This window comes from Onychomys torridus, chromosome 5, assembly GCF_903995425.1.
Source record: "Onychomys torridus chromosome 5, mOncTor1.1, whole genome shotgun sequence".
NCBI lineage: Eukaryota > Metazoa > Chordata > Mammalia > Rodentia > Cricetidae > Onychomys > Onychomys torridus.
In genome coordinates, this window is record NC_050447.1 from 16,002,949 (window position 1) to 16,027,075 (window position 24,127).

General features: G+C 51.4%; 2 protein-coding genes across 7 annotated transcripts in view; one reads left to right on the top strand and one right to left on the bottom strand.

Moving 5' to 3' along the window:
• Positions 1-3,359: 3,359 nt before the first annotated feature.
• Snx20 (sorting nexin 20) lies at positions 3,360-19,525 on the bottom strand. 2 transcript variants are annotated; one of them, XM_036188250.1, is made up of 6 exons: positions 19,375-19,525; positions 18,370-18,512; positions 11,251-11,372; positions 7,274-7,415; positions 5,625-5,776; positions 3,360-4,367 (listed from the first exon to the last, which is right to left on the bottom strand). In XM_036188250.1, exons 4-6 carry the CDS (start codon positions 7,401-7,403, stop codon positions 3,699-3,701), a joined length of 951 nt encoding a protein of 316 aa, XP_036044143.1. In that variant the 5' UTR covers positions 7,404-7,415; positions 11,251-11,372; positions 18,370-18,512; positions 19,375-19,525; the 3' UTR covers positions 3,360-3,698. The 2 variants fall into 2 exon arrangements, with proteins under 2 accessions (XP_036044143.1, XP_036044144.1); XM_036188251.1 differs by lacking the exons at positions 18,370-18,512; positions 19,375-19,525 and adding an exon at positions 17,815-17,839.
• The window catches only part of Nod2 (nucleotide binding oligomerization domain containing 2), a 48,477-nt gene continuing 36,388 nt past the window's right edge, over positions 12,039-24,127 (top strand). For 3 of the 5 annotated variants that reach the window (XM_036188249.1, XM_036188245.1, XM_036188246.1), the window contains exon 1: positions 20,360-20,395. In XM_036188249.1, the coding sequence (XP_036044142.1) occupies positions 20,365-20,395 (31 nt within the window). In that variant the 5' untranslated portion in view covers positions 20,360-20,364. Of the gene's footprint in view, positions 12,092-19,604; positions 19,655-20,359; positions 20,396-24,127 lie in introns of those variants that run through there. The other 2 variants (XM_036188248.1, XM_036188247.1) reach the window with 2 other exon arrangements.

Consider the following 24,127-nt stretch of genomic DNA (forward strand, 5'->3'; position numbering starts at 1 on the left):
ATCCTGACCCTGCACCTCCCAAGTCCAGCTAGGTGACCACCAAGGGCATCTAGAATTTGAAACCAGGGTTCCTCCATCTGCCTTGCCTTTTGGAGCATGTCACCACATTGTGGGCAACCCAGGTCTGGTCCAGATGCCATGCAATGCACCTGAGTGTTTTCCACATCTGTAAACAGATGGGTGGTACGACCTTGAAAAGCTCTTCTGGGTGAGGGGTCCAGGAGCAACCACCCTCCACCCTCCAGCATCAGACCCTGTGATGAAGGTGAGGACTTGGGGCCAAACAGCCTAAGCTTCATTTCCTGCTCTACGGAATGGGAGTCATGTGACCCTGAGAAAGTCACTTTAACACCTTAGGGTGTCTGTTCTCAGCTGTAAGTGACATGAGAGTGTGGTCTGGGCAGGGTGGTGCTGGCAGTGCCAGGAGAGAAGCCTGGTACATAGCATCCATGGGCACAGGGTGTAATGGGGATGCCCATCTCTACCCAGAGGGCTCACGTGGGAGCCTGGCCCCCAGGCTTTGGGGCTAAACCTCTAGAGCAAGTTCATGAGTGTGGCTGTGAGCCTTTGTGCCACTGCTGTTTGGCTCACTGATGAATACCTGAGAGAAACAAATTAAAGAAGGAAAAACTGGTTTCGGCTCGGGGTTTCAGAGACCAGAGCCTGTGTGTCTCCGTGGGTGAGGGTGGGCATCCCATTGCGTCCTGCATCCGTGGATGTTGTGTGGCAGGCCTCTCTCCTGATCCTGCCAGTCTATGGCAATCTGGCTCTATTTCTGGACTGTGGTAAAGATACCATGGTGGGGAGGGTGTGGTGGAGCAAAGCATCCCCCTCATAGGCTGCTGTGCCTTTCCTTGAGCACTGAGGGCAGGCGCCCCTCACCTGTGCTCTCTATGTAAGCTCAATAAATGTATGGCTCACCAGATTGAACTTTGGTTCATCATCAGGTGTGACAGATGTTTATTCAACTTTCTCCACGGGAAAGGTTCAGGCAGAAGGAGTGCAGCACAGGGAGGGCCCCATTAGGAAGAGGAGCAGGGGTCCTGAAGCTGCCTTCTCAGGTGAACAGGACAAGTCCTCCTTCCCTACACACTTCTTCAGGGGCACTGAGGGGACTCCCCTACATGACGCTGTAGCTCTTTCCCGTATGCACCCTGAATACCCCTCTACACTCACATCCATGCACCCACACCTCTACACTCACATCCATGCACCCACACCCATTTACTCATCCTCCCCCCACACATGGCCCATTCCGTTTGGAGATGCACATTTAGTGCCGAACACTCTTTTTGAATAAGATTAATTTTATTTCCTCCACAGTGCCAAGGATAAGTCCGCCAGAGAGCACTTGAGCCCAGCCTTCTTGCTTGAGCTATATGGGACCAATCTATGGTTAGCCAGCCCTCAGGTGTGGGTGGGTACTGGCTTGTAGTCCAGAGATTCCCAGAGGTTTCCCACCTCAGTCACATTACCATTGTCCTCGGTTGCAGGGCGGAGTGTGTATGAGCCTTGGCCCCTTTTCTGTTCAGTATCTGGGTACCATGGACTGCATAATTCTTAAAAAGCAGGGGTTTGTTCAGCTCTTGGTTCTGGAGGTCCAAAGTCAAGGGGCTGTTCCTGATAAGGGACTTCTAAGTGGTGGGACTCTGTAGAGTCCCAGGGCTGGGCAGGAAACCACAAGGAAAGACAGAACAGGTAGGCTCCTTTGACAAAGTCACCAGAGCAATTGCAGGGCCTGTCCTCATGTTCTCTGGTCTAGTTCCAATTACTTCCCGAAGGTGCCACCTCCAGACACGATATTTGGATAAAATAAGTTTGCTCTCACCCCACCTTTATTTAGACATGCACCCCAGGATGGTCTGGAACTCAATAAACAGCCCAGGGCAAAGTGGAATTTACTACATATCCCTGGGACACACAATCCTCCTGCCTTGGCCTCCTGAGTGCTGGGATTACAGGTGTGGGCCACCACTTCAGTTTCTACCCTCTTAATATTTCACAATTAGGGTTCAAAGTGGGGACATTCAAACCATGGCCCAAGTTTTGGCTCAGCCGGTGTTGAGCCTTACAATGAGAATCCAGTTCTTTGGTTACTCAGCTTTCTTCCTAGAGTTTCCTATTTAGCTCTCTCTATAGGGTACTGCTTTCTTTCTTGTATTTTATTGAGTACCTTTTACAAACAGACACAGCTTTTGCCACTGAATTCTTTAATTCCCCCTAAGACCAGCTTTTCAGGAAAGCCCACTATTTCCAATTTGCAGTGTCTTCCTGGAAAAACTGCTGGAGGGAAGGCTTTCAGTCAACTTCCTTCTCACCCCTAAAGACCTTCATGGACCGTTATGGTAGTTACCACTAGAGGATGCTGTTGAACAAGGTTTGGGTGCAGTTTCGTGAATCCCTACCTTGGAAGACTTTTCCTACGTCTGATACCAGCACAGGCCCAAGTGGTGCCTTGGTCTCCTGGTTCACTCACTCCAAATTCAGCAGCTAGTTAAATCTCCAAGCCAGACTGTACCATCAGCTCAGATCATTAGTACAGATCCCCCATTCCCCATGAGGTCCAAGGTTGTCTTCTCATGACAGTAGTTTCCATCAAGAGCACCCCAATCTATCAGAGAAGTTCCGTGGGCACTGACTCTCAAAAGGGGAGCTGTTAAGGATTCCTCTACTTCCCCAAAGCCCATCCCTTATCTCATGCCACTTCCTTCTCTCTATGTGTATAAGACCTGGGGAAGCTGTGGAAGGCACAACTGCCTTATGGGAGAAAATCCACCCCTGGGCAATGTGGCTGGACATCCCTACTGGCAACTTCATTTACAAATTCCACCAGTGCCAAAGTGCCTTGGGCTAGTGCAACTTTCTGGGCTGATTTTTTTTTTCTTTCTTCCTTCCTTCTTCTTTTTCTTTCTTTTGCTTTTTAAGACTTTTAAAAATTTTTTATTTATTTTTTGCCTAGGCTGGTCTTAAACTTGTGATTCTCCTGCCTCAGACTCCCTACTTGAACTACCACATCTGACTCCCTAACATTCTTTTGTCCTTCAAAGAATCATACAGTCTCCACCCTGGGGTGGATTGGAGGACAGGCTTCTGGTTTCACTGAGTGGGTGATACTAATGGGAGGAGCTAGGGCTCTGCACTAATGGGTGGAAACTCTTGCAACTGATGCTGGGGTGATGGGAGAAAGGGAAGATCTGGGGCAGCAGGAGGAAGCAGCTTTGAGGGAGTGCATTGCACGGTTGTGCATGATGAGGCTGCAGATTTCTCCCCTGGCTGCTTACAAAAACGGGCGCTTCTTTTTCTTTTATTGCAGTATTAGGGATTGAACCATATGCTCGCCAAGCATTCTACCATTGAACTATATCATCAGATCTCTTTATTTCGAGACAGTTTCACCAAATCTATTCTGTGTGGTAGGCAAGTCCTTCCCATTCCCAGATGGCAAGATCCATACTACTTGCAAAGGTTTGACAGCTAAGCTTGTGGGCTTATGGTTCAAAGAACCTTGTACCCAAAGGGCACAAGATAGCTTTTCCAGGGGTCGCAGGAGTCCCTCTGCTTAGCAGGCACAGCAAAAAGAGGGGCTTGTTCAAAGGTGCCCAGCAACACCCATTCGCGATGGCACCAAGCAGCCTGCCAGCGATGGTGATCCAGGTCTCTGTCCGAAGCCTGGATGCCAGGGCACCTGCCAGGCCGCCTCAGGACAGATACTCTCGCACCGTGAGCTCCTTCAGGGTGAAGCCCCTGTGCGTGGGCCTCCGGAGCTGGCTGTCATCCAGCCTGCCCTGCAGCGACGCGAAGTCCTTGCCCAGCGCGTACGCCAAGCGCACCATGGCGTCCAGCAGCGGCGCGTAGTAGCGGTGGCTCTCGCGGGCCCACAGGCGTTGCAGCGCGCGCTCGCCCACCGCAAAGGCCTCGGCCGGCCGCTCCAGGTCGCGCAGGCACACGAGCGTGGCGCAGAGCGCGGGCACGGCGGCGGTCGGGCAGTGCGCGGTCAGCTTCTCCTGCAGCGGCACCACGCGGCCCAGCACGTCGAGCGCGCGTGCGTACTGGCCGGCGCGCAGGCAGCCGAAGGCCTCGCGCAGCTCCGGCCGGGTGAGGAAGTCGGCGAACTCGCGGGAGCGGCGCACGGCTCGCACGGCGTAGAGCAGCCGCAGGTAGTCGCAGAGCTCCAGGCGGCGCTCGCAGATGGTCTCGGCAGACAGGTTCCCGGTCAGGCGCTTGCGCGGGAAGGCCACGTCCTCCAGCTCCGGCCCGAAGCGCTTCAGGAGCGCCTTCTGCAGCCTCTCGAAGTCCGAGTAGCGTCGTTCCACCACCGCCTTGTCGCTGTCGAAGCTCCCGGTCTGGACGATCACGACCTGATACATCTGCAGGCGGAACCGAGAGGCTAGCCTCAGGACATCGCGAATGCACGCCGTGTGTGTGTGTGTGTGTGTGTGTGTGTGTGTGTGTGTGTGTGTGTGTGTGTGTCTCAAATGGGGATTGGTTCTCACCTTCCACCATATGGGTTCTGGGTATCGAACTGAGGTGGTCAGGCTGGGAAACAAGTGCTTACTGGCTGAGCCATCTGGTGGGCTCTCTGTCATTTTCGTGCATGCATATAACATATTTTGAGGATCGGCACATACACACCCACTCCCCACCCCCACACCGTACACTTGTGCCTGATCCCCGTTGTACTAGTTAACAGTAAAGGTAGTTCCTGGCAAATGTTGGCCCTAGAATAACAGTGCTTAGAAGCATCTTGGAAGAAAAGGAACTTGCTAATGGAGCTGGGGTCTCTCTTGCTTTTTTTTTTTTTTATCATAAAAAATAGGGCTCCGAGTTCTGGATTGGGAAGCGTGGGTTGGAATAGGGAGTGCTTGGTGGGACACCGGGATATTTGTTTCAGGTATAACACATCTAGGCACGATAGTCTTGGGTTGGTAATTTAACCTCTTGAGTTTCAGTTTCCCCATCTCTAACAGGATTAGTTCCTGCTTTCTACTGAGGATTAAGTAAGTGCGAGAACTCACTGATGTGAGGGAGAGCTGTGCTCAGCATGCACTGGTAGCTACTGTAACTGTACTGGGCCCAGTGAGGAAAAGTGGGGTACCCTGCTCCCAGTGAGGTGGGAATGGTTGGGGTTGAGGTGACTCCTCTATCTTCCTAGAGCAAGCTGATGTCCCCACCTCATAAAGATGGCAGCTCCCAGCAGGGCGCATACCACAGCCACAACTAGCTGCTAGAATTCAATGGGAGTTCAGCTTCTTTTTATGTTACTTTTGTAACTGGTTTTTCTCAGTGTCATGTGAAACTGATCTTTCACTGAAATGTAGTTTTTGGTTTTTTTAAAAAGTAATTTGAATAAAAACCAAGTAAGTAGTTTGGGTGATATCCGCAAAATCAGTGGGGAAGGGGTGCAGATGACAGACACCTGGCGTCATGGGATGAGGAACATGACTCACACATCTCTCATCTTCATGGGATCCTGCATATGGTACCCTGAAACTTCCATTTCTTGGAAGACTGTGAGTTAGTGTGTCATGTCCTGGGTGGAAAGTTGAGGCCTCCCTGGACTTTCTCAGGAGCACATAGGAGGTGACGACGGGGCTCTGCCGTCTAACTGTCTAAGCTCTGCTCACCACAAACTTGGAGACTCTCCTCTCCTCAATGCGGGCTGATGTGATCTCAAAGAGCAGCTTGACGTGTCGCCAGCGACTCTTCTCCTTCTGCCAGTGTTCCTGTAGCTCCTTCGTGGTCATGCAGGAGTTGGAGCTGGGGCTGTCTTGGGTTTCTGGAAGGACAGTGCCTTTAAGGAGTCTGCGATAGACAGTGCCCTCTAGGCAAGGGATGGGGTGGGAGAGATGACCAGGTCTGCTTGGGATGGGCTATTGGAGTTCTGGAAGAGCATATCCTTCCTCCCACCCTCTCTATTGGAGCATCAGCCAGGCCCTCCTGTGAATCTACCTCATGTGTTCACCACAAATAATCCAGCACTTGACTGCTTCTTGTTATGAAGTGCAGTGTGGGAGTGTTGCATCACCCGCTTCCGGCCTGCTGATGGGCCATTTTGTAACCATGTGCTCCTGGCAAACAGGGACCCGTCCTTGTTTGCTTCTGTACTCCCTACAACATTGATTCCAGATTTGGCCATGGAGCCATGGAGCCCCTTGGTGCACATCAGTGTAGTGGAGGAAGGCCTGAGGAGGTCATGTTTCAGCCTCAACTGGGGTGGCCTTCACTATACTAACACTTTCAGGGTGCATCTGTCACTCTGCTTCTAATGCAGTCCTCCCGTTTCCTTGCCTGGAAACCAAAAGTATTCTCTATTTTTTGTTGTTTTGTTTTGAGACAGGAATTCTTTGTATAGCTCCGACTGCCTCGAACTCGAAGAGATCAGCCTGCCTCTGCCTCCCAAGTGCTGGGATTAAAGGCGTGTGCCACCACTGTCCAACAGTGTTTCTTAAGCCTCACTTGAGCCCCACACCTTTCTGAGAATCAGTGTGGTTTTCTACAACACTATTGCATAAATAATTGTGCATTTATTGCAAGAGGCGAAGGCCTGGGGAATCCTTATCTTGTCCTAAGTGATTCACATGTCACCCCTCCACCCATCCCTTGATACTGGAGTAAGCGCCTCCCATTTTGTTACAGTGGCCTTTCTGAGGTACTTCTAATTATTTTCAATGTCACTCTGCTGAGCTTGAAGACTAGGAAAATATCAGTTTTACTTTCCATGCGGGGGTGGAGATGGGAGGGAGGCACACCCCAAGCTTCTGCAGCTCCATCTTGAACAGTGTAAAGAGAGATTATTCCAGGAGATGGCACTTTTGCAGGTATTGTCAGTGCCGGGCTGGAACCCATTGGCAGCCTGGAACCCATTGGCAGTTCTGGAACATGCTATTGGCTTCTTAAGGGAGGCCCCTCGACTCAGGACCCTGGAGCTTTTCTAGGGCCACAGCAACATGCTCAGATGTCTCTTCAGCATTTACAGAAAGGGATGCTGGACAATCTCTGGCTTCTTTGTCCCTTGATTGCACAACTTTGTTATGGTCTTTACACCTACCCAGTCATGTGATCATCCACCCCCTACACCGGATGCTGCTCTTGTTCCTGATCCTTGATGTGCCTCCAAGGGTCATCTCGCATGTAAAGAGCCTGCACCAAATCCCTGTCTTGGGGCTGCTTAGGGGTGACTAACTTCTACCCCCCCCCACTCCCCCCCCAACCCCCCAACCCCCCCCCCCCCCCCCCCCCCCCCCGTCACTGAATCCTAAGTCCTCAAGTTTACCTAAGTGTTCTTCTGGTCCGGGACATGGGAGGTCTGGCCTGGAGGGCAATACTTCTTGCCTGGTCCTTGGTGTGTGTTGGTTTATGAGTCCTGTCCAGCCAGGGCTCCCAGGATGCTCCGAACTTGCCATGCTCCAAGGTTGCTAGAGGTACAAGAGGGAATAGTGAGAGCCAACTCACAATGGGGCTCCGGCAGGATCCTGGGGTGCTTGGGATTCTGGTTGTAATCTATGCTGGCAGGCATGGAGGAATGCCAGTGATCGCCTTGCTTGGTCCTGCGCTGCCCACCCAGCCAGACCAAACCTAGCCTTCCCCACTGATGGGCAGACAGACCCTGAGTTGTGATCCATGGATCCATTGCTCTGGATTTCACATGGAGTAGTGTCAAGTGACAGCAATAACTGGAAATGACCCAGGCGAATGATGCTGGCTAGTGCAGATAAATGTCCCACCACCCAGTTTTATATTACAATGCAGCCCCTGCCCTATCTATCTACCTTTAAACAAATATTTAATATGCCCAGTTCATCTCATCTGGTTCTTCATACTTCCTTTGTTTTTTCAAGACAGAGTTTCTCTGCAAAGCCCTGGCTCTCCTGGAACACGCCCTGTAGTGCAGGCTGGCCTGGAACTCACAGAGATCCACCTGCCTCTGCCTCCTGAGTGCTGGGCTTAAAGGCATGAGGCACCACCACCCGGCTCACCCTTCCTTTTTAATAGAGCACGCAGAAAACTTTGCGAAATAACAGATAAGGAAAAGTCTAGCCCCAGGTCTTGTGGTTGGTGAGTGTACAAAGGAGCAAGGTGGAACCTCCTCCAAGATAGACACTGTCTGTAAATGTTTGTCTTTGCATGTTCTCAATCCAACCACCCTCCTCTACAGGGGCTGTTTATATTTTCACTGTGTGGTGAGGCAATGAGGTGCAGGGCTGCCCAACAGCAGGGCTGAGGACTGGGACAAGCCCAAGTTGGCTGACAACAGAATCTTTGCTCTTACTCTAAGTGGACAGGAGGCAGACAGCAGGCCAGCAGGCTTCCAGTGTCCAGTCTGTGTACATAAGGACATGGATGACTTGGTAGCTGTCAGGCCACCTAGTTTCTCTGTGCCTCAGCGTCTTATAAAGTGGGTACAATATCAGAACCCACCTTCACAGGCTGGTGTGAGGATTAAGTTAGGCCTACCCCTCAAGCTTGGACTCAGGGCCCTTTACACACCAAGGACTGCACAGTCCTTTCTGTTACTAGGATCTGACATGCATTAGGCGTTTGAGAGACAGTAAGGAAACAACTCCAGTGTATGCTTTTACAGATAGCTGCAAATTAGAAGAGACATAAAAACATCCTACAGATGAACAAATGGCTGGGCACCCTTCCAGGCACAAGGGTTAGGTTTTCTTTTCATCACTGACAGAACAGCTAACACAAAAACAACGGAAGGAGAAAGGGATTATTGTGCTCAGTTTCAGGTTTCAGCTCATCATGGCAGCGAGGGCATGGGCAGAGTGCAGCAGCTCACCTTGAGGTGGCCAGGAAGCAGAGAGGAGGGAGGAAGGGAGAGGAAGGGAAAGGGAGAGGCTATGGCTACATCAACAGAGGCTTTTCCCACCTTCTTGATTTTTCTAACGTGTGTGTGTGTGTGTGTGTGTGTGTGTGTGTGTGTGTGTGTGTGTGAAGAGTATGGAGGTCTTATGACAGGAGTGGGTTCTCTCCTTCTACCATATGAGTCATGGGGTTTGTTTGTTTTTGGTTTTTGGTTTTTTGAGACAGAATTTCCCTATGTAGCTTTGCGCCTTTCCTGGAACTCACTTGGTAGCTCAGGCTGGCCTCAAACTCACAGAGGTCTGCTTGGCTCTGCCTCCTGAGTGCTGGGATTAAAGGCGTGTGCCACCACCGCCTGGCTTAGTCATGGGGTTTGAACTCAGGTCATCAGGCTTAGTAGCAAACACCCTTACCTGCTAAGGCATCTCATTGAACCACACTTCCCTCTTTTCCTCCTAGCCTTTGGGATAGTGCTACCCACATTCAGGGTGGGTTTTCCCCTTTACTTAGTCATCTGTGGAAACACCCCACAGTCACGTCCAGAGGTATGTTTCTCTTGGCTCCCAGGATATTGTAAATCCAGTTAAGTTGGCAAGATTAACCACCATAGTGCAGGAACTCAAAGGGGGAGTAAGAATGTCATCACCTCCTCTCAGGACTTTCGGCCTGGCCTGGGGAGGCTAGTGGGCCTTCAGCCTATGCCTCAGGAGGCTGTTCTTGATATGGCAGAAAGAAGGACCCCTGAGCTGTTTTCCGAGTGACTTCTAAGCAGTAGTCCAATAAATACCTTCAGGGACCCTCCATCCAACCTCACATTTATAGGTGGGTAAACTGAGGCACAGAGCTGGGGGCTGGCTGACCCAGTGCTATAAATGCTTGGGTACTCAATAGATTGTGTGCCTTGCCAACCTTTCAGCCCCCTGTGGAGGAGTCAGGAGACATGACCTCCAGTCCGGCTGCGAACTTACGGCCCCTGGGTAAGTTATTTACTGTCTTCTGCTTTCCATTTCCCTCTTTCCCTCTGGGAAGGGTGACTATAAGCCTTATTGCTCTGGTAATTGCTGATGCGATGGGTCCCTCAGGTTCTGCTAAGTTAGTGGTTTTCAACCTCTGTAGCGCTGTGACTCTTTAATACAGCTCCTCATGTTGCGGGGACCCCCAACCATAAAATTATTTCATTGCTACTTCATAACTGTAATTGCGCCACTGTTATGAATCATAAAGTGAACATCTGATGCAGACTATGTGACCCACAGGTTGAGAACCACTGTGCTAAGTGCTAAAGCAAGATAGTAGGTGGTCCATATTTAATGGAAGTTTTTGGAGACACTGCCACACTGTTTAGCCAAAGCTGCTTGGGACTCATAATCTTTTCTGCCTCTGCCTTTCAAGTACTGGGATTACAGGCATGTGTCACCACCCTGACTTCTCTAATGGAGACTTAGTGTGTTTTGTGGGCGCTCTCTCTTCCTCTGTCATTTTGTCTGGGAAGCCAATGGTGGCATGTGGAACCGGCCTTTGTGGTCCAGGCCTTTCCAGATCTGCTTTCTTGATTTGGGCATCTGGTGCCAAGGCAGAAGCAGGGAATGTCTCCCATGGGGCCTTGGAAGACCTCAGAAATGTGCCTCCCACCCCACCGCAGCTCCTGTGCATGACAACCATTCTTTCCACCTTCTGCGTGCCTTGCTCCCCACTTCTAGGGCCCCTGCCCTGTTCAGTCCTCCTGGGTACTCAGGGCCACTTGCAGAGCCTAGGCCACCTTTCTTGGGGGCTTGCAGAGGGGATGAGCAGCTAGTAGAATGTAGAAAATGCCTTGCTCTTCCCCGGAAGACAGAAGAATTGAGAGGCCCCCATTCAAAGAGAAGGAAGGAAATGCCAGGAGTGGCGGCTGAGTTTTATTCTAAGCCCCTTTCTTTCTTGGGCAGGTCTCCCAGGTCTTCATTGGAGTGTTGTCTGAGGCATGCCTGCCTGTCCTGCCAGGGGAGGGTGAGCAGCATGGGACCCCTAGTGTCTCCTTCTCAAGCCTGTTGCAGGAAGTGCTCTCAGAGGTGGGTGTGCATCAGAATCCCCGTTGGGATGGGGGAGAGGAAGTGCTGGAGGTTCTAACAAAAGCAGGTTCTACCTCACAACACCCAGACAGCCTTGGGGTGGGCTCTGGATCCTGTGCTCTGGGGTCATCAGTTCCACTCTTTGAGAAACACAAGTCTAGATCTGTTCCCAGGAACAGGAATGGTGCCTGGCGTTTCCAGTGGAACCAGGACTAGAGGTTGAAGGGGATAGTTCCAGTTTGCTCCCCGTTTCTAAGGGCCGCCCTACAGGCTCTCGCCAGCCTTGATCCCCCTGCTCTGTCCCCAGCACGTTCCCAGAGGGGCTCGCAAAGAGCTCACTGAGTCTCAGTGGCCAGAAGCCAGCTGAGCTTGGGGTCAAACAGTGACTGACCTGGGATCTTCAGGCTTTGTGAGTCAGGGGTCCAGAAGAGTCACATGTCCCACTCTGATCTCTGTTGTAAAGTCCAACAAGACAGTTGAGCGTCGTCGTAGCCGGCTGCTCTGCTGAGTTCTCTGTTTGAAAACAGGAAATAGGCTGAGTGATCAGCTTCAGAGGTCCCAGCTTATTGGCTGCTGGATGATGTACACAGGAACTGCACAGAAAAATGTTTGCAGTGTATCAGACAGGCCATGTGGTACAAGGCCACCCACAGGAGGGCAGTTTGACCTCACTTCCTAGCAGCCCTCAGCAGCTCACTACCTATTAGACGCCTGAACAATCTCTGGCATTTGGAGAGTCGACCCCAAAGTCCTTTATTTTAGTCCTTTTCTGTGGTAATGCCAGAAGACCACAGACTGAAAAAATTCCACACAAAAAATGTTTAAAAAGCTAATAGGTCTGGATCTGGGGCATCTAACAGCACAGTGGCAGGATCTGGTGAGGGCTCTCCTGCCACACGTGACATGACATGGCAGAAGATGGACAGGAGATCTTCTTATCTTATATACCCCAGTTTCATAGTTATGGCGTGAATCCCTTTATGAAGACTACCCTCATGAAGTCACCCTCAGAAGGCCTCACCTCCATAGTGCTGGGGACCACAGTCTAACACAAGGATCTGGGGACACATCCTTTTAGTGGTTATTGTCCTAGCTATGAGCTAGGCATCATGGGGCCCTTCACGTTCTGTTGACAGATGGAGAACTGCGGTTTGGAACACCGAGTTTTTGGGATGCAGAGCCAGTGCAGGACACAGGAAGGCATAGGGTGGCCTCCACACTCCCATTTGGAGGTAAGCTATGCCCATGATTAGTGACAGAAAGTTCCAGAGAAGGCAGACCATAGCGCAGGGATGTCACTTATGGCCACCAGTGTGGGTGGCCTCAGGAGAAAGAGGCTGGAGAAGGAAAAAAACTAGAATCTTTCTGTCTCGCCCCGAAAAGCCTTTCGTGTGTCGATCTAGCCACACCCTCTCTCCTGGGCACAAGTGACTGTGCTCCTTCACCCCTCCTTCATAAACCTGACACCTAAGAACATGTTTGTGACACTCGAGCTTCCTTTTACTCACTTTTGAATTTTATATGCGTCAATCCACGTACACTACTTGAATTCTTTGGTGTCTCTTTCCTTCAGTATTTATGTGTGTAGGAGTTAATGGTGTGCGTGAGCGTGCGTGTGCTGCTGAGTGTCGTATTTTCCTGTTGTCCCATCGTTACCTTATTTGAGCGTGTCACTGCTCTCCCTCTCTGGAACTGTGGTGTCCATTTGCTCTGTTGCTAGAGTGTCACCACAGTTGCCGTGCTGGTTCAGTTCTTAGGCATTTGACCAGGTCCATGTGACTGTCCCAGGGGACTTCATTGGGTCTTTGAGGAAGTGGGTCTCCAACTGGACTGGACTGGTCAGGCCACTGCCTGGGGTGGCCATCTTGCACCTCCCCAGTTGTTAATGAGCCAAGCTGTACTTTCTCTGTCCTTGACATGGTTAGTTCTCTCTCTCTCTTTCTTATTTTCTTTCTTTCTTTCTTTCTTTCTTTCTTTCTTTCTTTCTTCCTTCCTTCCTTCCTTCCTTCCTTCCTTCCTTCCTTCTTCCCTCCCTCCCTCCCTCCCTCCTTCCTCTCTCTCTCTCTCTCTCTCTGGTTTTTCGAGACATGGTTTCTCTGTGTAGCTTTGTGCCTGTCCTGGATCTCACTTTGTAGACCAAGCTGGCCACAAACTCACAGAGATCTGCCTGCTTCTGCCTCCCGAGTGCTGGGATTAAAGGCGTGTGCCACCAACACCCGGCTGGTTAGTACTTCTTGTAACCATACTACAGTGTGGGCAGTGGTGTCATCTCATAGCTTACATTGTGTCTCCCAAAGATTAATTATGGTGGACACCTCTTCATGGGCATCGTACCCACATGTCTCCTCTCTGTTCAAGTCCATCGCTTGTCTTTTATTGAATTACTTTAATGGCTGTAGAGAGGCTGTACATGCTCCTTTGGGTACCCGTGCTTCTTAATTCCTCTCCCTTCGGAGGCTCACATTTGTACTTAATGGATCGTGTGAAATAGGCAGTGTCAACCATGCTCAGCTAGATCAGTCTTGCTCTTCACAGTCACAGACGTTTCTCCCTCATTTGCATCTGCTTCAACCCATAGGCTCTCAGGAAGCTTGGGTTGAGTCAAGAGGGCTAAATATTAGATGGTATCATGCTGAGTGTGTGAGTGCTGGCAAGTGATGTCATGCTAAACTCTTCATCGTTGGCCTTTCTTCTCGGGGCTCTGTACCTCAGCTATTTACCTATTGGTCTTGTTTATGAAATATCACCCAATCCCGTCTCTGCACTGCCATCACTGTCCTACCAAGAGCACCCATATCCATAACAATTTGTTTCTGGCATGGGCTTGAGAGAACTATTGTGTGTGCTGTGCCTCTGGCCTGCCAGTCCTGGCGGCAAGGGCCGTCTTTCCCTCTGCCTCCCATTGCCTGGCCGAAGGCCCAGTGTGGTAAGGAGACTCTGCCCCTCCTCTTCCCACCATGCAGCTATCCAGTTTCTTGCCCAATCTCTGCCCAGGCTTGAAATCTGTGAGATGCCACAGCAGGCTCTGCATCCTTCTCCACACCCTATGAGCTCATCACAGCAGTTAGCAACCGCAGGGGAATAGTGTGACAATCTCTGTTTCCTCTTTTGGGTCTAGGGCCCATTTTTTGGAAACCACCTGACATGGAGGTGGTTCATATTCTGTTGGGGAACACAACTAGGTCAGTGTGACCAGAAGACTTTGTCACCTGCTGGGGGTTGGCTGTTCTCTGCAGACTAGAGCCTGAGGGGGAGGCAGGCAAGGGCTATGTCTTGTCCACTTGAACTGCTATAACAGAGTGCCCTGTGCTATGTGGTTTAACCAACAAATGTTTGTGTCCTACAGTTCTGAGGCCTGGGAAGTTCAATATCCTGATGATGGCAGATTCAGTGTTTGGTGAGAGCCTGTTTCCTGGTTTGGTGATGGCAGATTCAGTGTTTGGTGAGAGCCTGTTTCCTGGTTTGCAGATGGTTATCTCTTTGTTGTGACCACCTATGGTCAGCAGAGGGCTAGAGAGTCCTCAGGGGTCTCCTTTTTAAGGGACATAGCTCCATAATGTCTTCATCCCATGACATGGTCGCCTCCTAAGATTTCACTTATTAGGGCCATCACATTAGGGGTTAGGATTTTAATGCCAAAGTCTGAAACATATTTGGTCTGTAACAGAGAAGAACATGGTGGGCCAGGAACAGAACAGGGGGCATCACTTGTGGCAATACCAAGGCCAGAGGTAGGGGGCACCATGGAGTCAAGGAGGGGAAATTTGGGCATCTTAGAGTCAGGTACCCTCTCTGGAATCCAAAGTCAGACTGTCTCCTTCTCTGATCTATCAGTGATGTCCCATCACATTCAGAGCCAATCCAGACTCCATCCTCTCTTTTCCTCTCCCGGTTTCACTGCAGTGTTCCCAGCATTCCTTGCTGCCCTCAGCAGAGCCATGATGGAACATGATGGAGGTGCAAAGACTCGCCTGTCCAGGAGTTTCCTTTTTGGAAATACCCTTCTTTAGGTTCTTTCCGTGTGGGCTTTTCCTTCCCTTGGCTTGCAGCTTCCCGTCTGTCTTCCTGTTGCCTTTACAGGCAGCCTGCTCTTAACCTCATGCCATCTACCACCGTTGGCATATCTGTTTACTTATTGTCTCAAACACCACACCGGCAAGGAGCTAGGCCCAGGTTGGTAGTCTGTCCCCAGCACTCAGCACAGTGCCCACACTTACTGGTTGCTCAGTGGGTCATTGCTGTGTGACAGCGTACATGAGCAATCAAATGAATGGTGAGGACATGCAGAAAAGGATTGGGCTGTGGCTCCAGCGCAGGCCCTGACTCAGTGTGGACCTGGGCCAGCCACCACTCCTCTCTGAATGGCAAGAAGATTAAGTCAGTCCTTTTTATGTGCAAGCACTCTGCATCGAGTAATAATTCAGCACCAGAAATCACTGCTCACTCAATCCCCAATGCCTCAAAAATAGGAAATGAATAAATAAATTGCTGCTTGCCACCACTCCAGATATCGAGCATACTTGAGACTACAATACTGAAACTCTTTTCCGAGAAATTAAAAGGAGTTGATGATCTGCAAAGAAACCTGAGCTGGCCAGGTGTTTTGCAAGTGACCCCAAACCTGGTGATGTCACTCTCATCTTTTTGCAGCTGTGCATGCACGATGGGCCTTTTTAAAGATTTCAAAGGGTATTAATTCTGCGGGGCTTTTAAACTGGGGCCACAGACCAAGTGTGCTGCTGGCTGATTCTGTGGCTGCATTAAGATGCAGTGAGAAGGACGAGGGTGCTGGCCTCCTTTCTGCACCACAGGCTTAAAGAGCCTGCCACTGTGCTGAGCCTCCTGGTCTCCGCTCAAGCTCAGGACGGTCAGGCTTCTGATCTATGTCAGGAATTGCTATGAAGTGGAGACAAGGAGCTTTTCTCACAGGCCTGTTATGAGATGACGACATGATGAGTGCTTGGGGTGGGCAGGAGTGGGCTGAGATCCAGGCGCTCTGCTGGTTTTCCAGGTCACACAGATACAGGGCACCACCTCCCACAGAGAGCTGTTCAAGGTAGAGGCTGAGGAACCATTTTTCTTTTCCTTTTTTTCTTTTTTTCTTTCTTTCTTTCTTTCTTTCTTTCTTTTTTTTTTTTTTTTTTGAGACAGGGTCTCACTATGTAGTTTTGACTGTCCTGGAATTGCTCAGTAGACCAGGCTGGCCTTGAACTCAAAGAGATCTGCCTGCCTCTGCCTCCTGAGTGCTGGGGTTAAGTGTGCACTACCACACCTGACAAGGAACTGTTAGTTTGCTTCTTAACACTCTGTTGGGTGGTGGAATATTTATTTTATCAAAGTGGAATTTGTAAACAGAGCTGATTCCAGAAGCATTATGGGACAATGAAGAAGAAGGAGGTGCCTCAACAAGGAGTCAGTGGGAAAACGTGGATGGGAGAGCTGGCTTTTGTTTGTTAGTTGTCTGATGTTCTTGGGCTTGTTGCTATAACAAAGCACCACAGACCATCTGGCTTATGAGTGACAGAAGTTTACTCCTTATGGTTCTGGAGGTTGGGAAGTCCAAAGTCAGGAGTCCTGCAAACCGGGTATCTGCCAAGGGCCTACCACAGATGACTGTGCTCCATGACTGTCTTGCCATCATGGGTTCCCTGGGTCTCCTTCATAGGGGCATTAATTCATTTATGAGGCTCTGACCTCAAGACAGAACTGCATCCCCAACCTCCTAGGCCCTCGCAGGTTAGGATTTCATGGTGTAAAACTGGGGAGAATTCAGACATTCAGACCAGCACAGCTGCTCAGTAAAACCTTCCCAGTTCACTAATGAGCTCAGGAATGGCTTAGGACAGGAGGTGGGGTCCTGACAGGATGCTAGCTCTCATTCTTAGGTAGGAATGGAATAGGACAGAGGCTACCAGGGCACCCAAACATACTGGGCCCTCCAGGTTTTCGGCAGCTCAGTGGCAACTGCCTGGATGAACTTGTCCACCTTTCAATAAGTCACTCAACAACAAGCTTGGGTTACACCTGGGCCAAAGGCGGAGGTCAGCAATGACCACTGGGTCCTTTGATCCTCCAGAACCCTCAGTCGAGTAGGAGAGGAGGGCATGTGGGGAACATGATCTGGAATAGAAAGCCAGCTAGGCTGATGGTGCATGACATATGAGCAGCTGCTCCTCCCAGCTTGGAGCACAAGGACAGTCCATGAGGACTGTGGGGTGTGGCCACTGAAGGAGAGGTAAGGCCTCGGATAGAGGGTTAGAGAAGGGTAGGGACTTGACCAGCGACTCCTGCTCTGGGTGGCTGGCCCACCGTAGGAAGATAGTAGCCTCTGGGAACTTCTGTTTCTGTACCTTAAGAGTGTGAGCCAGAGCAAGAGAGCACAAAGGACTCATCTCCAGCCATCATCCGGCTGCTATGGTTCCACCCTAGTAGGCAATACTTAGGGCAGGTCTTTCCCACTCAATTCACCAAATCTTCTCTGGAAACACCCTCATTAGACATCCAGAAATGAGCTTTGTCCATTTACTGGATGATCTCAGTTCAGTCACGTTGACCACCAACATCAACCATCACAGAGGTCAGAGAGAGCGGTTATAAGGACACCGAGCATGTCGGCTGTTACTCGAGTGCAATAAGCACCCTCATCTGCAGAGTGATACCATTTGACATTTTGAAAGAGATGCACTAGGGCTGCTCCATTAAGGAAATGCTGCTGGAAATACGGAGAATGGTCAGTAGTGCCTGCATAACTTAGGGGAGTGATGGAGATCTGGACTCAGGTGGCCTTGGGGGCTGTCATTGTGTGACACTATTTTGGGGGAGATGTAAACAAATATCTCCTCACTCAGATAGGGAATCAATGGCAGAACAGAGTAAGGATACCACCGAAGTTCAGTTCGATGAACCAATAAATGTATGGGGTTACTTACGGAAATATGGATGAGGGGTCACTTACAGCAGCAGAAATGACTCGAAGACAGCTGTGTCACCAAAGCCCACCCCAGCATGGGCGACAGCTCATGAAAGCCAGTGCAGAGGGGGAAGACAGAGGATCGGGTCTTCAAATTCATCCTCGGCTTCAGACACCTCTGGTCTACCTGGGCTACATTAGACCCTGTCTCAAAACAGGGTAAGAAAAGTTGGGGTGGATTCGATTGGCTAAGTGGTCCTGAGTTTGAGCCTCCGGAACCACATGGTAAAACAAGGTGTCCTGTGATCTCTACTCACGTGCCAAGCATATGTGTGTACCCACATACATACTACCCACAGATGATGAGTAAATAAATAATTGTAAAAAGTTTAAATAAAAGCCCCACAAAAACCTAAAACCAACCAGTCCCCATGCTAAGAAGTTTGTTATTGCTACCTGGGTAGGCTCCCTTCAGTATCCTGCTGAACAGCCCACAGACAGATGAAGCCTCACTGGGACCCCTCCCTAGGGAAAAACCTCTCTTTCAAATGCAACTGAGGCCATCACAGCTGGCTGGGGACCACCTGCACAAGCACTTACCTGGAAGCAGTGCAAGGTAGTGGTTAGTGCACAGTCTTTGGTGCCTGGGGCCTGGGACAGACACATCCTGAGGATGGACAGGATGGGCTAATGAACTTTCCTGTGCTTCACTTCATGCAGAAGTCAGGGACAAGAATTGTACTCTGCGGGTGGGGGGAAGAGGGTTACTGTGGGCAGAGGCCAGCACACACTAGTGTCAGGTTCAAAAGAAACTCCACACAAATGGCCACCTGTGGTGCCTAGTAGATACCATGGTGGCCTCCAGGCTCACCCAGTACTTGTGTTCTCCTCACCCCACCCCCTATCCTAAACTTCTCTAGCTCATGGGCTCCCCTCCCCCAACTTCTCACTCCCCATAACCCTGCCCTTTCGGCCAGGCACTCTCTTGGCTCATTCCTTTCTGTCTTCCTCTCTCGGTCCCTTCTCTCTTGGTTGTCTCTTTCTCTTCCTCTCTTGTTCCGCCACCCCCACACCCAATGACCCAGTTCTGTCTGCTGGCCATGTTCAAGCTACTACTTTCTCTCCCTGCTCTGGACTCTTCCAGATGCCTCTGGCTGTACTCTTCCTCATATCTACAATAAAAACCTTCCCCTCAACCATACCTTGCTTGGAGCGGTCATGTCCTCACTTTATACACAAAGCTCCGTGTCAATGTCAATTACTCTCTTTATTTTTTTTTAATGAGGCTTCACATTCAAGTGTTTTAAAAATAACATTAAGAATAGGAAGTTATAAAGTCAAATGAATGCAATAGAAACAAAACAATGCTATTGAGTGCTGGTTAGGATGATGGCAGAGCCCAGCCTAGGAGGCTCTGTGAGAGGACTGTGACCTCTCTCCTCAGCTTGCACACGACTGACAGCCAAAGGGGCGAAGAGCAACTTTAAATGCCCTAACAAGTCTCTACCCAGCACAGCCATCTGGGAATGCAGCGGTTAAGACTGTAGCTAAGAGTTTACAGCTCCCTGGGAGGGTGCATCGGTTCCTTTGACAGCGAGGGCTTACCTAACTCTTGTTCCCAGGACCCTACGGTCCCTCCTGATTGGAAGGTGGCCCAGAAAGCCGGCCACACGAGGGCAGGACACACAGCACCGCAGGCTTTCGGTCTCTCGGGTCCCTAGAGAGAACTCGGGAGGGGCGTGGCCGCCCTTCCGAGTCCGCCAGAGTGGGCGGGGTCTCCAGCTAAGTGGGTGGGACAACGGGCGGGGCGAGATCTCTGAGGGCGTCTATGCGGCTCCCCAGAGTCACCACCGGGCGGGCGGAGGAACCCGCGCTGCAGCTGGCGGTGAGTGCTCCCCTGCTGGTTTCTTCTGTGGTCTGCGGGTGCTCGGGGGTGGGTGGGTGTAAGAGAAGGAGGGTTTTCTGGGGCAGACTGAGGGCTCCGGACGACTGAGCTCGGTGTGGTGGAGACTATGAGCACCCAATGTCCCATCCTCGGATGCTGCTAACTGGCTCTGGAGCTGGCCTGGCTGCGCTTCTGGAAGGGACTCTGGAAGCATCAGCAGAGTACATAGGCTGCAGAAGGAAAGAGGTGTCTCCAGGGGAAGCCATGGCAGACTGCGGTCACTGGAGATGAAGAGGTCTAGGGCACGGAAATCACATCGAAGCCCCCAGGATCCTTTGAAGTCTGAGGGGAGGCTGCGATTTGGGGGTGGCTGGGAAAATGGAGGGAAAACTTGGAGGTGAGGTCCTTACCCAGAAGGAGGAAATCCTACTTTGGGTCGCAGTAGGAGCGTTTCCCTGCCCAGTTGTCCCTTCTCTGTGGGCCTCAGTTTCTCTGTCTTTAGCCTTCAGCAATAACTCTCTCACCGCAGCTGCTGCTCTGCTATCCTTGCCGATGTCTCCTGCCTGTCCTCACTCATTTGTGAGTGTGGGAGCTGGAGTCAAATTCTGTTCCTCCCTGCAGAGACCCACGCCCACCTGCCCAATGCCAGCCCAGCACTCAGCCTTCAGGCTTGGTCCTCTCCTTTGCTTCTCAAGCCATTGGTGCTGTCTATGTCTGGACAAGCTGGCCCCAAGCCTCTGGGTAGGTCTGTAGCTGGCTCAGAGCCTGCAGGGTCCTGGCCTGGGGCAGGGGTGTTAGCTTTCCTGTGGCGTGTGATCTCCCCCAGGGTGGGTGTTCTGCGGGGAGAGAAGCTGGTCCCATCAGTCACCTCTGCCCTCTTGGTCAGTCTGTTGTGAGGCTATTGGAGCCCCCGCTTTCTTGGCCATTTGATGCCAGTTGGCTTCCGCATGCAGCTCCAGGCTGACACTGGCTCCATCTTGCCCCTCTCACTCATCCAGGTCAGCCTTCAGTGTGGCCCAGTGAGCAGACACTTACTACTAGCGAGGTGGCTTCTACGCCTGTTTGGCTGAAGTCTGTGCTTGGCACTGGCTACTCTCTGGCTCCACAGCTACCTCCCCAAGCTGTGTGGAATAAACACATTCTCATCCATTCAAACCCCATCTATGTAGTGGGAGGAGCACAGGGTCTAGAGAGGAGTTCCTACAGCACATCCTGCTATTGTGTGCCATCTCAGGTGACAGGAAGGACTGTGGGGAGGAAAAGCTGGGACAGGGCTTGGCGACCACCATTTTGCATGACATAGGAGGGCCCTCCGAGACAGGGACCACTGGATAAAGTCTTCAGGAGGTGATGGGCAGGTCATGTGACCGTCTGTGGGACAGAGAGTGCCCTGGGAGCAAAAAGCTTAAACAAAGGCAGGAGCATGGCAGACCAGAGCAGGTGCCCTTGTCCTGAGAGTGAGGAGGCAGGCTAGGGCCTACAGCAGGGTGGGAAGGGGAGATGGGGTGAGGAGGAAAGGGCTGGGAGCTGAGGTCTTGTATTGGGCTGAAGGTTGCTATCAGGGCTCTTGGCTTTCACTTTGACTATGATGGGAGCCACTGATGGGCTGGGCTATGAACAGATAAGGCCTTTGCTCTGACTTAGGGTCTGGCAGGTTCATCTAGTTATGAGGCTGAGGTTGGCCTATGGGGGTCATGGCAGATGAAGGAACCGTGAGGGGGCTTTAGGTCTTACATCGCGGTATAGAGAGAGGTGGAGAGAGAATCTGTGGTTTTCAGATTTGAGGTCTGTTGAAGGTTGGGTGGATAGTCTGTGATGCATGAGATTGGCAGAGTCAGGGATGGCCTGGGGAGTTCCGGGCCACTTTCTCGAGAGGGGAGCTGTTACGAGGAAGGTACCGTGATGGCTTCTGTATCTGTTTGGAGATGCTGATGTTGAATAGCTGTCCAGAGCTGGCAGTGACATTCACTGCCACACAGTTGGGAATTAAGCCTGTGGGCAGGTGGCCTTGTGTTGGGAAACAGTGACCCAGAGAAGTAGCAGTGATTCAGTTGTGGGGCGGGGGTACCTGCCTTGGAGGTAGAATGGATAGAAAGAGAAGCTAGTACCCGGAAAGGAAGATCAGAGAGATCCTTCATGGCCTCGAGAGATGTGCTCCAGGGAGGAGGGTGAGCAGTTAGACCAAATGCCCTTGACAGAAAGGAAGGCCAAGAACTGGAAGTCATGGCTTGCACTCTCACTGGTAGTGGGTGTGGGACAGGGAGAAGGAGAAAGGGAGGACTTGGGGATGGCTGTTCAGGCCCAGACAAGAGAGGGCAGAAATGAAGGATGAATTAGTCTGTCTGTTCTATGATGGGAACTGGTCTCCTGGGGAGCAACTCAGAGAGGGCGAGAGAGAGTGGGGTTAGTGCCCCAGGGAGAGCTTGGCCAGCCAGGACAGCTCAGAAGCCATATTCTCAGAAGTAATCCTCTGGGTACCTCCCTTCCTGTCTGCAGCAGGCCTGGAGCACTGCAAGGAGATCTCAGCCTCTGAACAAAGTCCTCAGCTGGGACCTTGGGGAAAACCAGTCTAGCCATGATCCTGGTAAGGGAGGAGTTGCCAGGCGTGTGGAGGGGGGACTTGGGGATGCCAGGGACCAGTGTAGATACCCTTGACCCTCTGCTGCAGCAAGGAGGCGCCCCCTTTGTGTGACTGCAAGGCAGCTCTGGCTAGATAGAGAAGAAAAGGCAGGAAGACAGAGCAGTGTGTCTAACCTGGAGAGGGCGAGACTGGCTGGGCAGGAAGGTACAAGAATGGGATTCTAGCACCAGCTTTTATGAACTAAGGGACAAGAGCATCTACCCTTTGCTTTTCTCTTCCAATTTTAGCTGAACAAGATAGAGTGATGAAGCACCTCCTCTGCTGGCCAGGAGGACAGTATCAAACCTGGGTCTTCTTTTCCAGCTGCTTAAGATGAGATAGGAAAATGGCCCACTCAGAGGCAGGGGACTGGCAGAATTGGTCTTTGGGGCTATGCCTTGCTTTGTGGTCTGCAGGAGACTGGCAAGATGGGACTTTCCAGCTTGAGTGGGAGGCAGAGCCCCAAGCCACATGGCTTTCCTGCCTCACCCTGCCTGTGTCCACATGGCTGATGTCATTGTCTGGGTGTACATGGTTTGGGTATCCAGCCGGCTCTTGGCATATCTGGAGAGAGCTTCTGCTCTCTCCCAGTTGTTTCTATGTGGGCAAGCACATTTATTGGAGGCATCCCACATCCCCAGGGTCTTTGAGTGAAAGCCAGTGTAGATGTTCCAGGCTTCGTGCCAGGACTGCCAAGAACTAGCAAGTTCTGGGTGCTGGCCTGCCAGCTCAGGCTTCCTGCTCAGCTTTTGGGATTTCCCCTAGGGTGGGTCAGCTGGATCAGAGACTGCCTGTGTGATGTCTCTGGGCTTTTTTGGTTCATATGCTTTGCTGAAGAAGGAAGCAGTAAGCGTCTTACCCAGTGTCCTGTAGGTAAAGTGAGCCAGGCCATCCTATCTTAGCCCTGTCTACCCTCCGCACTTCCTGGCTGCACCTCAGGCCTCAGGCCAGAGTGCTACCCTGGCCTCCATGCTGTTCTCCGAGTAGGAAGGGCCAGTGGTTACTTTTCTCCCAACCTGGGCAGGGGTGGTGGGGTATCTAGTGCCCCAACTTTGGCTGGTTTGTCTGCACAGTTGAGAAGCACTCCATGTCTCAGCCCTAGCTCATGCTGCCTGCTCCTTGCTGATGCCCCTCCCCCCATCTATTCTTGGCTCCTCTGCTTGGACTCAGCACAGGGCACAGTGACCTGCTTGGCCAGTGAGAACTCTCAGCTTCTGGTTAACAGTAGCCTCCATAGTAGGGATACCCTCTCTCCTATGCTGCCAGATGCTCAGGCAGCTCCATTGCCTCACTTTCCCCATCTGGCCTGCATGCATGTTAGTCATGTGGTGCTGAGTTAGAGACTGAAGATAGCCCCAGAGCATCTCAGGCACCGCCCCCCCACCTCCCGTCAGCATGTCCAGGGCTTCTGCTGAACCTCATGCTGGGCAAAGCTTAGGGGTGTCAGAATGAGGGAGATCTAGCCTGCAGTGGGAGCCTGCCATAGAGGGAAGATAAATCTAATCTAGTAGGAAAGATCTAGACTTCCCAGCTGTCCCCACTCCTGGGGCATCTTAGAATGTCCTGGATTTGGAAAGGAAGTCTTTGTTCCTCTTCCTCCAAGCATGTATGCTTTCACTTTCATTTTCTCTGGGTACGGCTCCAGCTCTTGTCTTGGATCATGGCGATGACACTGGCCCACTGAAATTTTCTGATTTTTCTCTGCTGCTCTGGGATCTCCATGCCTGAAGCCCCTGATGGTCCCTTCCTTTCAAAGCCCCAGTACTTGGGACTGAAGGCTGAGCTCAGTACTAGCTCCCAAGGACAGTGAGAGCAGGGCAGCAAGCAGGTGTGTGCTGCTAAATGCATAGGAG